The following is a 13137-nucleotide window of genomic DNA, read 5'->3' as shown; positions in this document are numbered from 1 at the left end:
CCCCTTCATTTCGCACCGTAAAACTTTACACTACAAACACATGAAATTTGCTAAATTTTCGGTCATTTTTACTAAAAAAAAGGTCACTTAGAAAATTTTGGACAGCAATTTTCAGCTGGCATTTTTCGGAAAAATCACATTTTATTCCAAAGAATTTTCGGCTAAGTAAATTTTCAGCTAGAACATTTGAACAGGTAATATTTTTCTAACGATCTGTAGGTTTGTATATGTTTGATAAATACATGCGGCGTAATAATTTTTCCCACATACAGTACCGACAAGAACTATCCCCCACTAAAATTGCACCAAAAGCAGACCTGAGCAGAACATACTTTCTGAAGTGAACCCAACCAAACTTCAAGCCCATATATAAGCTATATAGGTATGTGCCGCCTAATAGGGTCGGGTTTTTGAGCCTCTGGATCCATAAATAGGGTGTCTTATTCGCGATTCTGGGTCTGCTCATGTTTGCACTGATGTTTGCATGTGAAGTGGGGGTTAGTTCCAGTCGGTACTGTAACTGCAACGACAGTCCAATCGGAGGGTTCAATCGGCGGTGAGGAAAGAGGCCTCACTACTCTATGTACAGTACCGCTCGCGTATACGTTAGCTGCGCAGGCGAATTTCATACGCTCCGACGCAGGGTAGTCAGACGCGTATATACGATTTTTTGCACGCTCGGTCGAAAAAAATGCGCGATTCATGTGCCTTTGTTATTCAGTGCTACAAGTTTCCTTTGTATTTCATTGTTGTATGAAACAATTGACTTCTAAGTTTGAAAAAGCGATGAGTAGACAACGGAAAATTTACATAATGAAATAAAAAGTACCGTGTTACACTATCGAATGTCGCGTCGCTTCGCGAATTTTTTGGATAACGTGTAGTAGCAGTAGATTGATGTTAAGCCTTCTGATCACCAACTACATTTATGATTTGTAACGTTCATATTTGTCATATTACAGGATATCCAAACTGAGCAGGAATTGTCCCCGGGCCCACCGACGTGCTGGCACACATTGGCTATATTCCTCGAACAGTCATTCAGTACGCTAAGTACCTTCTAAGAGGCAACAGTAACGTTGAACTTTTCATGGCCAAGGCAATTACTAATATTCTACAAGTACTAGAAGACGAAGCACTGTAGATTCCTGATAGGTGCAAACGTGTGCGCATCAGGTCACTAGCGATGATAAGTACTTGCAAGGCTAGTGGTATGTTTGAAATGAGGTGGTCACCATCAACCTTTTCCTGGTCTTGTTTGAAACCACCAGGATTCGATTTGAAAGAAGTATCCGTCGTTAACCCTCTGGTTGAAGAAGCTGTTGGGCAGTTTACGTTGGAAAATCCTAATTATTTGTTGGATGTAGTAAGTATTGATTTTTTTACTCTGGCGATCAAATCCTGGGGTGTGGGTCGATACTGAACTGACAGGGGGGCTCGGCCGTACCATTTTGTGTGTAAAATGCCAGATATGGTACTTTTTAGGGGGGCTGTTGGAAAAAAAAATTTTATAATTAACTTGGTACCATTTAGGGTGTCAATTGATTACTAATTGGAATCTGGTTACCGGTTACCGATTTCAGAATTTCAGTTACAGGTTACCGATTTCCCGTTTAGTAAACAAACATTTTTTCTATGCAAAACATTATAGTAAATGTGCTCGACTAGTACCTCGTCTATTAACAACAAATTAAGCGCTAGAATGAGCAGACAATCAAAACATGTCGAATTCTTCATGACACATCTGAAATCGGTAACCGATAACCAGATGCCAATAAGTCAGTCAACTTATTTGTCATGTAAAGCAGAGTACAAAAATATCATTCTCGATCAGCTTTTCAGTCAACCTACAGTACCTTTTATGGGTCATTTCCCCATTTCAGCCCCCCGGCTGTCAGTTCAGTATGGGAGCCGAACTCCCCGCCCCACGGAGAACAAATCTGCAGGTCTATAGGCTGGTTAACCGCGGTCAAACGAGAGAAATTTGCAAAAGTTAAGCAAAGTACTTAAAGGTTAAGGTGGTCGTTTTCACTGTTTATTAAAGTTTAGTATATTGCCAACATATTTACCAAAATTTACCAAACGTTTTGAAAGTTTACCAAAAAAGGTCTAAATACTGTGAACTGGAGAATCGTCGACGCCATTTGTCAACATAATTTGGATCAGGCGCAAAGAGTTTTGGTCAGTTTTCCACGGAAAAAAGCTCATCATTTTGAGAAAAATTAAAAGATAATAACGTGAACTAATTTTTTTACTCATCCTTGCTTACTTTAAATAAAATCCCACTGAATAAAACGAAAACTGCGTTGGACGTTTGACCGCGGTGGACTAGGCTGGATACATCCCTGCGTTTGGTAAATGAAAGAAATAATTATGGCTTCATTCACCATTCATTCAGCGTGTCACGCCCCAAAGCATAAAGTATAATGAGGCTCCATCTCTTCATCAGGTGGATACCATAAAAGGCCTATCTGCAGGGAGACCTGGCAACTTAGTTGGCAAATATTGGGAGAAGCTGATATTTAGCAATCTCAAGGAATGTGTGAAAAATGAGTATTCCTTCAAGGAAGAGGCATGTGGTTCCACTGCTGCTAGCTCCTACTTAAATTTGTGTGGACATCAAAGCAAAACAGATACGAGAAAATCGATAGAACAGATAATTAGAGATAACTATAGTGCAATGATAGTCCATTGTCCTAATACCAATGCCTTTGACTTTGTCATCTTTACAAGTACTTTTCAATACTTACTTTACGAGTACTTTTCAATTTGGCGTCGAAGCCACTTGAAGATCTGTCTTGGCGTGGATTAATAAAACGGGTATTTCATCTGCAACATGTTTGTTGCCCATGTGGAAAAAGGGACTTCCCTTCTCATGAGGCTTGAAAGAAACCACCCCGAACATACGGAAGATTGCTGAAGTTTGCCCCCTCTTATTTTGAAAATGAGCGCGGTGACCCCCATTTTTATTTCATTTATTTCTGAACTTCACTTGTATCGATCTTTGTTTATGCAAAGTTCCAAAACTTTTCTATAAGTCCCGAACTACCTTAAAATATATGCATTGATATATATACTAATTAGACTATTATATATTATTTACGTGCATATAATGAGACGAGATTATACAAACATTGACATGTGTCAAGAACTACAAAAGTAGTTCAAATTTTCTACCGACATAGTGAACAAAACAAAACGAGGTCTGAATTGCCCTTATTCATAATGACGTCACATCAAAACAATCTATTGTTTAAACGCAAAGAATCGTGGTCGCGGGAGGGGGACAAAACAGCAACAACACAAAAAAAATCGATATAAAATTCGTTTTATAGACCAAAGAAAAGCGGTGACAGCCATCAAGTGCAATAAATATTGCTTATTAAACATTAGTGCATCTCATATTTGAGTCCCAGGCCATTTGAGTTCAAACTTTTCTTACCAGAGCGAGTTTTAAACGAATTACTATTGTTCTAGACGATTGTGTCCCCCTCATAAACAAGCCCTGACGTCATCATGAATACCAGCAATTAAAAACATTAAACGGAATATTTATTGGACGCTAAAAAAATTGCTTAGGGTTAGCAGCCCACAGTGACCGTCTAATACACGAACTACTTTTCATGTCATACACTTAAAGACATAAATACGGGATTCGCGAAAGGAGAAGCCTTACGCCTCCTAAGACCAAATTCGTCACGCTCAACGTTTAACAAAAACGTACAGAGTTTCAAATATGCTTAAAGAATAAAGAAAACCGAGAATAATGTTTTGAGAAACATATCTTTGGAGCTATTTTATGCGGGAGAGAAAATATACCCGAAAACGAAAAATATAGCGCGCACAAATGAAAATGTTACATTTGGTAACACAATCTCATCCAGCTGTGCCAAACCTCAAGAAGACCAAGAACATACAGATGGAGAAATGACACCTTAAAAGTAATCTTTATTATCACATCGCAAACAAAAGTCATTAAATGATATTCTAATAGCAGCTAAGCTTTGAAGTTAGCAGATTTAAAGGCGCAAGCGAATGGCAGGAGTCGCACAAGCCTATCAACACCTTTTAACCATCGACAACCTTCTGTTTTCGGCATAGGGTAAAATATGGACTGGACCATTTCTTGGACCATTTCTTGGACCATTTCTTGGACCATTTCTTGGACCATTTCTTGGACCATTTTTTGAACTATTTTTTGGACCATTTGTTGGACCATTTTATAGGGGGGAAGCACACTATTAGTACTCAGGGAGGGGTGGGATGCAGTCTACTAGTACTGAGGGAGGGGTGGAAGGCAGAGTGTTATTACTCAGGGAGGGGTGAGAGAAGGACTATTGCTAGGCAGGGAGAGGTGAGAGGTGGATGTAATAGTAAACACTACTTGTTAATGGAGCTTTTACTCGATCGTACAAATTTTTGAATTTTTTTAATGTTCTTCATTTTTGTCGTCATGCGAAAGCGAAACTGCCACGTAAACACTGGACTTCGATTTCTATTGAAAATATCGGGTTTAAGATCCCCTACTGTTGAGTTATGCCTGTGCCTTTTGAGTCGACTTGTGTACCATCAGTTGCTTCACGTTTCCCTTTGTGTATACAGTATGTAATTACTAAATTTATCTATCTTACTTTTGTCATTCATCTTATCAGACGAGATCACGAAATTTCCGTTCCTTAGCCCTTAACTTAGCAGCATATAGAATTCAAAAGCGCTCTTGCAATTTTAACGTCTATACCTTTACTATATAAAATAATTAGCAAACGATTTCGAAGAGGAATCCATATTCTCGTATCGAGCAAAGGCACTGCTTTACTTGTAATATGGGAAAGATGGGAAAGCGCAAATATCGATTTTATCTGTTTCGCAAACAAAGGAGTTAATCACCCACACCGGAAATAGCGACCAGGCATTCCTCGCGACTCCCGTACGCTTGTTTTCCAATTTGCCTGGGCCGCTGCCAATCACTTCTTGTGTAAAAACCTACGTAATTTGCGAAGTGGAAGTACAGTGGCTACTGTTGCTTACCGATATTTTCCGTCGGCAAAACGTAGAAGTCAGTAAATGTGACCGATTCTGCCCGGAAAATTTTATTGTCTGGAGCTTGGATATGTCAGGAGAGTTTCATTGACAGCTGGATTAATTACACCCCATGTTGTGAAACCATTATGAAGACATCGCGCTTTCCTTCGCTTTTTTTGTCACATACAAAAAAGGAAACGTGAGGCAACTGAAAGATGATTCATGCTAACCCGTCGGTATCACTTAGCACTGGCACAAGTCGACCTAACAGGCACACTTATAACTTAATAGTGGAGGATCGAAAACAGGAATGGAATTGGTGATATTTTCAATGACAATTATAGTCCAGTGTTTAAGTGCCAGTTTCGCATTCGCATGACAAAAGATTAAAGAAACGCTACGGCCTAGCGCAAAAATGTTGACATACAAATAGTCAGTCGAAAAGCCGCTCAAAATAATTTGTATGATTCAATGAACACTCCATAAATCAGTAGCAGTTACCAGTATATCAACTTCCCACCCCTCCCTGCGTACTAGTACTTCTATCTCCACTAGTAGCAACAGTCTGCCCTTTGGGTATACAGAATGTAATTATCAAATTTATCTATCTTCCTTTTGTCATTCATCTTATCAGACAAGATCGCGAAATTTCCGTTCCTTAGCCCTTAACTTAGCAGCACATAGAATTCACGAGCGCTCTAACAATTTTAAGGTTTATACCTTTACTACATAAAATCACTGTTAGTACAATCGTACAAAGCAATCTTTTCTCTTTTCAGAGACACAGTTTTCTCTTTTCAGATACAATGAACACACACTTAAGTGTGATGTCACGCATTCCAATTCGTACATTGATGATCAAAACAGCACAACTTCAGCACTGGGTAATTTTTCAAATAACATTTTCGCCTTTAATAGCTTAAGGGCACACATTTTCTTTCTTATGGCCTCTGCATTGATTCATTAAATTCACACAAGTGCAAATTACAGAATTAACTTTTTCGAAAATAACATATTTCTAATTTACAAAGGAATCATTTCCCTTTCGCAAATTACCGATCCGATTAAATTAATCTCACAAATAACACGTTTTCATTTTGTTCTGTTTCGCAAATATTACAGTAAGCCCTCTCAGAGACAATGACAAAACGACTTCGACATTTCGCAAAGACTCGAGAGAATACTTTCCAATTTCTGAAACAGTCAGAGTTCGATAAGTGTTTGCTAACTGCAGGCCAAATCAAAATATTATGCACTGATAGGAAAAACCAAATTGTACAAATAAGGTTTTAAGTGTGCGGGCTGTGTGGAAATGGACAACGGTAACTTTTCTGTCTACACATGTTATAGCACCTTTTGTTGTGATTGTATGTCATCAAACAAAACAGTGACAGTCACATATTAATAAATGGTGAGAATTTATCATTTCCTGAATTTGGCATTTTTTTCCCCCATATGTACTCTGGAGACCTAGCTCTTTCTGTATATGATTTCGATGAACTTCGAGTAATTCACGCTTAACTGCCGCCGAAATGATCACCAAGAAGGGAATAAATTGGGGCTGCAGTTTTTGGACGCACTCAACCTTACAATGAAAGTATACGTTTCCTAATCGTCCAGTCTTTTGCTCTCCATTCTGCCAATAGGCCCGTCTGGTGCTTGATATTATGACGAGGTCTTCTGGTGGGTTGGGAATAAAAAAGTCTTCACCACGCCTTAGTTTCAAGACACCCTTACACCCTTACACCTTCTCACCAGAGGGCTGCATCTTTTAAGAAGGCTCAACTGGAAACTACCTTCTTGAACTGCCGGCGTTGATGTGTTGGGGCTTTTATTCTGCAGATAGAATAAAATTAATGGCATTTTAGTTAACAGCCAAGATTAGTCGGTGGCTGCGTGGGAATTATGCAACGAGCCGACGGTCTCGCCAGATGCTAAATCCTTATAAACCTTATGTCCTGCAGGCCATTTCTACAAATGAAAGGTTCTGTGATTAGGAGGACTGTTTTTTTCGACTTGCCGCGCATTATCACTACAAGCTTTATTTGATAGAGTTTTTATTTCGTTCAACCCAATTAGCTAACCAGTTAGTGAAATAGAACGACTTGCACAGAGCTAACATATAGCGGGACTTTACCATGATCATAGTCGATATAAAAAATCAAACGGTTGGCAGCATAATCACACAAAAAAATTTTAAACCTTTCACCGATCTAAAACCCGAGATAACAGAATCACGCATTACACCCTGTATTATGTGAATGATCCTTACAATATTTACATACCTGAGGCTCTTCTATGTCTTTTTGTGTTGTTGTCTTCTCTGCTTCCCTCTTTGTGCCTCTGTTTCCTGAGGATCTTACTAAATTCGACGCCGGATTCGATGCTGATTGGTCGGTTGGAGAGGTGTTAGTGTAACTCTCCACAACTTCCTCTCTTTTTTTATTTGTAGCACCTTTCCTTCTTTGTGTTGCCTTGGTCTTTTTTGACCCACGTCCAGGAGGGAGGTCCATGTGAATCAAGGCATCCGCGTTAGGAGGTCTTTGGTTCGTTGTCTTGTAACAATGAACGAACTCAGTCAATGAACGACCCATTTCAGCCACAGCTAAGGTATGAGCACAAATGTCATACGCTTTAAAATCGATACAAGTGCCGCTGCACACATAATATGTTGTCTCCTCTTTCAGGATCGGGATGAATGTTTTCTTCTTTGCGCGCCAAAATCAACGATGCACGATGGTACATACGTGCTAGAATACTGAAGGGAACCCAGATAATGCCAAAATCTTCTAGAGGCAAACTCAATGGTGACATTGTGTCCGCTTCATTTGTGTTTTCCAGGCCGATAGGAATTATGTCGACTGTCTTTACTGGGAGATTGTGAAATTTTTGAGCGCCACTTCTTGTTGCGCTCTCGTCTTCCTGTAAAAGACAGACTCCTTCATTCCCTCTTCCTCGTAATTTTTGTCCATTTTTAGCTCTCCGAGCCCAATAAATGCTAAATCCTCTTCTGTTCTCTGTCTTTTCACCACCGTCTGCAGTAACCTGGCAAATTCGGGAATAGAAAGCTTCCTTTTCCTTGTAAGTTGTTTCTCTCTTTGTAGAACCGAGTTCATACATTCATTTCCGTTCTGATCGTATACACCTGGTGGCCAGCCTAGACCAGCCATGGATCTCAATTCAGCTGTCATCGTTTGCCTTATAATTTCCGCTTTGTACTTACAAAAGTAAGTAACAAAGCGCTCTGAGAGTGGGTGTAAGGAAAGCCACTCCTCCTTCATTTTTTTCCAGATTGGTCACGAACTGGGCGTGGCTTTCCGAGTCTATAAGACCAGGAACCCTCTTACAACCAATATCTCCTCCGAAGATGTCACTTAGAATGACTTCTGATGGTTTGCCCCGTATTCCAAGTTCGTTCATTTTTGACACTATTTTTTTTTTCATATGCAGGTCACAGAGTAAATGCTGGGCATAAGGGAGAGGTCTACCGAAACCCTCACCCAATGCCTTTTCTCCGTCAGTACCATATACTAGAACATTTTGGGTTTTTGCATTTAGCTTTATCATGGTAGACGAGAGCTCGTAATATCTGGATGGTTCTTTTTTGTGGTGAACTAGGGTTGGTCCAATCCGGACTGGATTCTTGTCTTCTTTGGTTCGGAGAAGGAGATGCCTGTATGTAGTAAGAGTCACATAATAGTCTCCAAAAATTGAAAATGGGATCGACTCCTAAAATACTGAACTGGCTAGGATTTGTGCAAAATCTTTCCACGTCCTTAAGTTGCTAGTCAGTGGTAAGGACAACACAAGGATCTGACGAGGTCTCTACTTTACGGACGAAGGCGTTCTCTTTGTCTCTGTTTCCTTGCTTCGCATGTCTATCAGCTCGAGTGTAGAATCCCCAGGTTGCTCTTCCATGGTTTTTTTAATGTTCTTTATCTGTTGTACATTTCTGGCATGGCTAGCTGCGTTTATAAAGTTTGAAATTGTTCCCTTTTCTTCGATACTCTTGAAAAACACCGTCTTGGGAGGGTCAGATTTCGCGGGCTCTTTTAACCGCCCCATGGTAGTATGCAAAGTGCGGTAATACTCTTTGGAAAGACTTTTAGAATTTCCATGTGGTTTAACTTTAACTTCGTGTTCATTATCATCAAAAACATATTGCAGAAGAGCAAAACCGTGAATCGTTCCGTTGGAGTCTGAAAAAGGAGAAGATGAAAATTAATAAAGGTTTTGATATTTGAATGCGCTTGGTAACCAGATGTTGTGCACTGGTGTGATATGCTGTATTGATTAAAACCCCCTTTTGCTGGTCAGATTTGTTACATTATGACTAATAAGGAAGTAAATTTTTTTACGGTGAGGTTTTGAAGATGGACGTTTTTCACTCGAATATAGAAAAATTTTGTTTTGTTTTGTTTTTGTCAATAATTTTGTTTCCTATTTTTGGCCACACACCACTTTTCGGAGAACGCCATAGTTTACTTATTTCACTTGAGCAGTTTGACCTTTGGTTTGAATTGACTTTCTCTTTCTTCGGAAGCTTTTTTCATGATCCATGTTACAAATGTCTTACTAACCTCAACTGTTTATTCATTGTCGCAGGAACCTCTCAAACTGAGGCCTTGTCGTAATGACCTCGCTATCGCTAGGTTAATACCGCTAGGGCTCCACTCAAAGTTTGAGATTTTTCTATAAGGACCTCACTGTTATTTATTTGTTAAAATAGTCTTACCTGTCAGATAAATGAAAATCCTTTGCAAATCGGGGGAGGATTCATTCCTGTAGAAGCTTCTCGTACATTTATAGACCTGTGCCTCATGATCATCATATTCTGATTGGGAAGCCTTACGAAGAGGATTCCTCTTGTTGGAAGCACGGTAGTATCATACTATATACCATATAGTATATGATACTATAATACATCGCTGTTTCGTTCCAGTTGGATTCCATGCACCAAGGTCGTCGCCAGAACATTTTTAAAGTGCCTTATGTGTGGGGCAGATATTTCCACCACAAAGACAGAATTTTCGGAGACAGCGGAAGGAACAGCACGTGCAATAAGTTCTACCACTTTCCTGGAAGCCAAACCCGTAAGCAATCCCTGTCGGTAGATGGGAAACATTGGGTCGTCGTTCAAGTAATCAGTTCCTTGTTCGTCTTCACTGCTATCGCTGGAGTCGTTCAACTGGTGTGTCAGCACTTTCTTATTTACCTTTTCAGCCACATTTCTATGGAAGACAGTAAAAGAATTTCATAGGTTTCTCAAACGCCACAGCGGGAGAGCAAAATTCTCTAACGTTTCGTGCAAGGTGTGGTGGTCGCTCACAGACATCGTTTTGAAATAATCAGACAATTAAAATATACCCTTCAGAGTTAATTGTTCGTAAACGCGTTCAATGACTTCACTGTTACTACGGAAATTTTATGGTATATATATTTGAGTGACTCACTTTTCTGATGCAAAGACTGGTTTGAAAAGGCACTCATCGCTATCGCTCGTCTCAATATCCACACACACCCTTGATAAGAAAAAAAAATCAGACTGATTTATTATTAGGTATGATTGTTTGAATTGTATGAAATAATTTAAATACTCCAGTCGAAAGTCGAGAGCAGTATTCTTGATTGTAACTTTTGTTAATTGAAAGTTCAGGTCGCATTGGCCACCGGAAAACTTGCTCGAGCAAACGACCGTCGAGTTTCGATTAATACAAGCACAAAAAAGCCCATTCTCTTGATAATAAAATATATTGTACGGAAACGTAAAGGAGGGCACCAATAATATTGGCAACCAGTGTTACCTTTTGACTGGCGAATCAATGAGCGTCAAGTTTACTTTCTCAACCACAGCGGTTTTCTCATGAGGTATTTTGCCTGTAGTCTTGTCACAGTTGTCATCATGCTAGAAGAGAATATGACGTCAAATTCAGGAAACAAGCACTAGCAGAGGACCCAACCAATTTTCTTTTTTGCAAGAGGCTTACTTCTCTATACGGGAATCAACCTAAAGGGAGAACTGAGGACTCCTCTTCACAGTGCATGTTGCGTTTTATAACTCAAATCATTTTATATTACACTCCCGGGATTTTCTACCAATCAAATATTTTTCCAAGTTAATTTAACTTAAAAACCCTCTGCTTCCAGATACTAAAAAGTGTATTTTTAACAGATGAACTGAAGCGCGTGACCAATATAGCAGTACAGGCTTCAATGGGGTAACATTGGCCCATTGTAAGCCGTCGAATGCCAAAAGATTCAAACTTCAATTTTCAGGATTCAAAGTTCCAAATTACCTGACAAAAACTTGATTTTTGTCGCCCGTGAAAATAGATCCTTCTCACCTGCTCTTATTTTCACGATCGTGATCGGAGCGCGAGATCTGGCCATCTACGCAAGCCTTGGTTTTCGCGTTAACAGTCCACTTAAACAATTCAAGTTCTGTCAAGTAAAATTTTGACAACGATAAGAACATTTTACCATTAAAACAATCCCCAAGAACAGGAGACTCAGCGGTTACTTCTGCATCACAACGAATAACGTCGCAAATTGCTCATAACATTTCCTATATGGTTTGTGCCATTTCACTGAAAGGTTTGTGCCAACTTGCACAGGTTATTTTAAACGCAGCCCGAAAATACATACCCGAACACGCTTGTTCTCCTTTTTGTGCTTGCAGCAGAATCTCGAAGTGGGTTCTTCATCGCCGGAACTATCCACCTACACAAGCAGACTACTTGTCATTTTTTAATGAACAGACTGAAAAAGCCATCCTTAGCCCAACAGATTGCCCTTCCCTGGATTTGCCCTTAAATAACATGTCATTCTCCATGTCAACACCCTAAGAAATATATAGAGAACAGTATGCATGGAGAATATGCATACTAACGTTAAGGCGTAAATTTTTCTAACTAAAAAGGAAATTTAGACGAATGGCATCTTAAACTGAGGGGGATTTGCAAATAACCTTTCAGAGTTTGACTGTTAAAGAGATACGTTGGACATAATAAAGATACTTCACCTCCATTAAGCGCCTTCATAATTTTCTTGTATGATCCCATTTCTTCTGGGCCAACAAGAACGACACTCAGACCCTCCCTGCTTGCTCTAGCTGTCCGTCTACTGCGGTGAATGTAAAGCTGTTAACGAACACAGAGAAAGAATTTAGGAACGCAGAATCACATGAGATGGTTGCGCTAAAGTTAATACTTACATTGTGGTTACATTACACAACAGTTCATTATTAAATGAGATACAACTGAGGATGATAAACAATAACAAACTACTCCTCTCATATAAACTGCATTTGAACAGAGTCAATTTTTTCCCTAAATCAAAACTCATTAACTGAAATGAATTATGTTTTGATTTCGGTAGGTGAACCTCACACATTAACTCAAATCGGAAACAAAACAAAGATTTACAAAATGAAGTTTTAGAAATAACTAAATATATGCAATAAAATAAATTTAGAGGTAAATAAAGAATTCAGGCGTCAACGGCGTTCGAACTTTGCTATCCACATTCTAATTGAGCTTCTCTTACAGTTGAGACTTGTAGCCCACACCTTGGTCAACGCATGGTTGGTTGAAGCAGTGTGACTTCCGAAGCCTTTTGTCAAGGTAGAGTTTCGCGGAGAATGAAAGCACTGCCGCCAAAAAGCAATCGCTCCCGTTCCCGCCTGCCGCACTGGCTAACCAACTGCACAAGCTAACCAACCGTACACACATACTTACACGTACTTACATCAAGGTCCTTCGGAACTTGATAGTGAATCACATGCTCAACAGCTGGTATGTCCAAACCTCTCGCGGCCACATCTGTAGCCAGAAGTAAGCCACTCGCACTTTGCTTAAATTTAACAGGCAAGAAAAGAATCAGCCAAAATTTCATTTGCTGGTGTGAGTCCTATCTAGCTTTAAATATTCTCTGAGGGAGGAGAGGGGTGGGTTTTAATCAGTCAAGGCGATCCAGTTATAGTCTATCAAAAAAGGAAATTCCATTGGTCGGTTAGTTCGTAAACTATACTCACTGTTTTGATGAAAAAAAAATTGTAAGAAGATCAGGATGATTCTGATCCAAGGCCACATAGCACGCATGTCGCCCAGTGTTTTG

General features: G+C 39.6%; 1 protein-coding gene across 1 annotated transcript; it reads right to left on the bottom strand.

The window, feature by feature from the left end:
• Nucleotides 1-7307: 7307 nt before the first annotated feature.
• On the bottom strand, nt 7308-12161 carry LOC149045483 (uncharacterized). Its single transcript, XM_089208222.1, has 6 exons — nt 12044-12161; nt 11668-11742; nt 10827-10927; nt 10476-10544; nt 9758-10253; nt 7308-9221 (listed from the first exon to the last, which is right to left on the bottom strand). Exons 1-5 carry the CDS (start codon nt 12047-12049, stop codon nt 9938-9940), a joined length of 567 nt encoding a protein of 188 aa, XP_089064348.1. The 5' UTR covers nt 12050-12161; the 3' UTR covers nt 7308-9221; nt 9758-9937.
• Nucleotides 12162-13137: the final 976 nt, after the last annotated feature.

This window comes from Pocillopora damicornis, chromosome 5 (assembly GCF_964200805.1).
Source record: "Pocillopora damicornis chromosome 5, jaPocDami1.2, whole genome shotgun sequence".
In the NCBI taxonomy this organism is placed as follows: domain Eukaryota; kingdom Metazoa; phylum Cnidaria; class Anthozoa; order Scleractinia; family Pocilloporidae; genus Pocillopora; species Pocillopora damicornis.
The sequence above is the reverse complement of the archived record's forward strand: the minus strand, read 5'-3'. Positions and strand labels throughout refer to the sequence as shown.

Excerpts from the sequence above, each read along its gene's own strand:
- LOC149045483 (XM_089208222.1), bottom strand. Across the intron at positions 10,928-11,667 it reads AGGAGAACAAGCGTGTTCGG|CATGATGACAACTGTGACAA; the intron begins GTATGTATTTTC and ends ATTCTCTTCTAG. Across the intron at positions 10,254-10,475 it reads CCAGTCTTTGCATCAGAAAA|AAATGTGGCTGAAAAGGTAA; the intron begins GTGAGTCACTCA and ends TGTCTTCCATAG.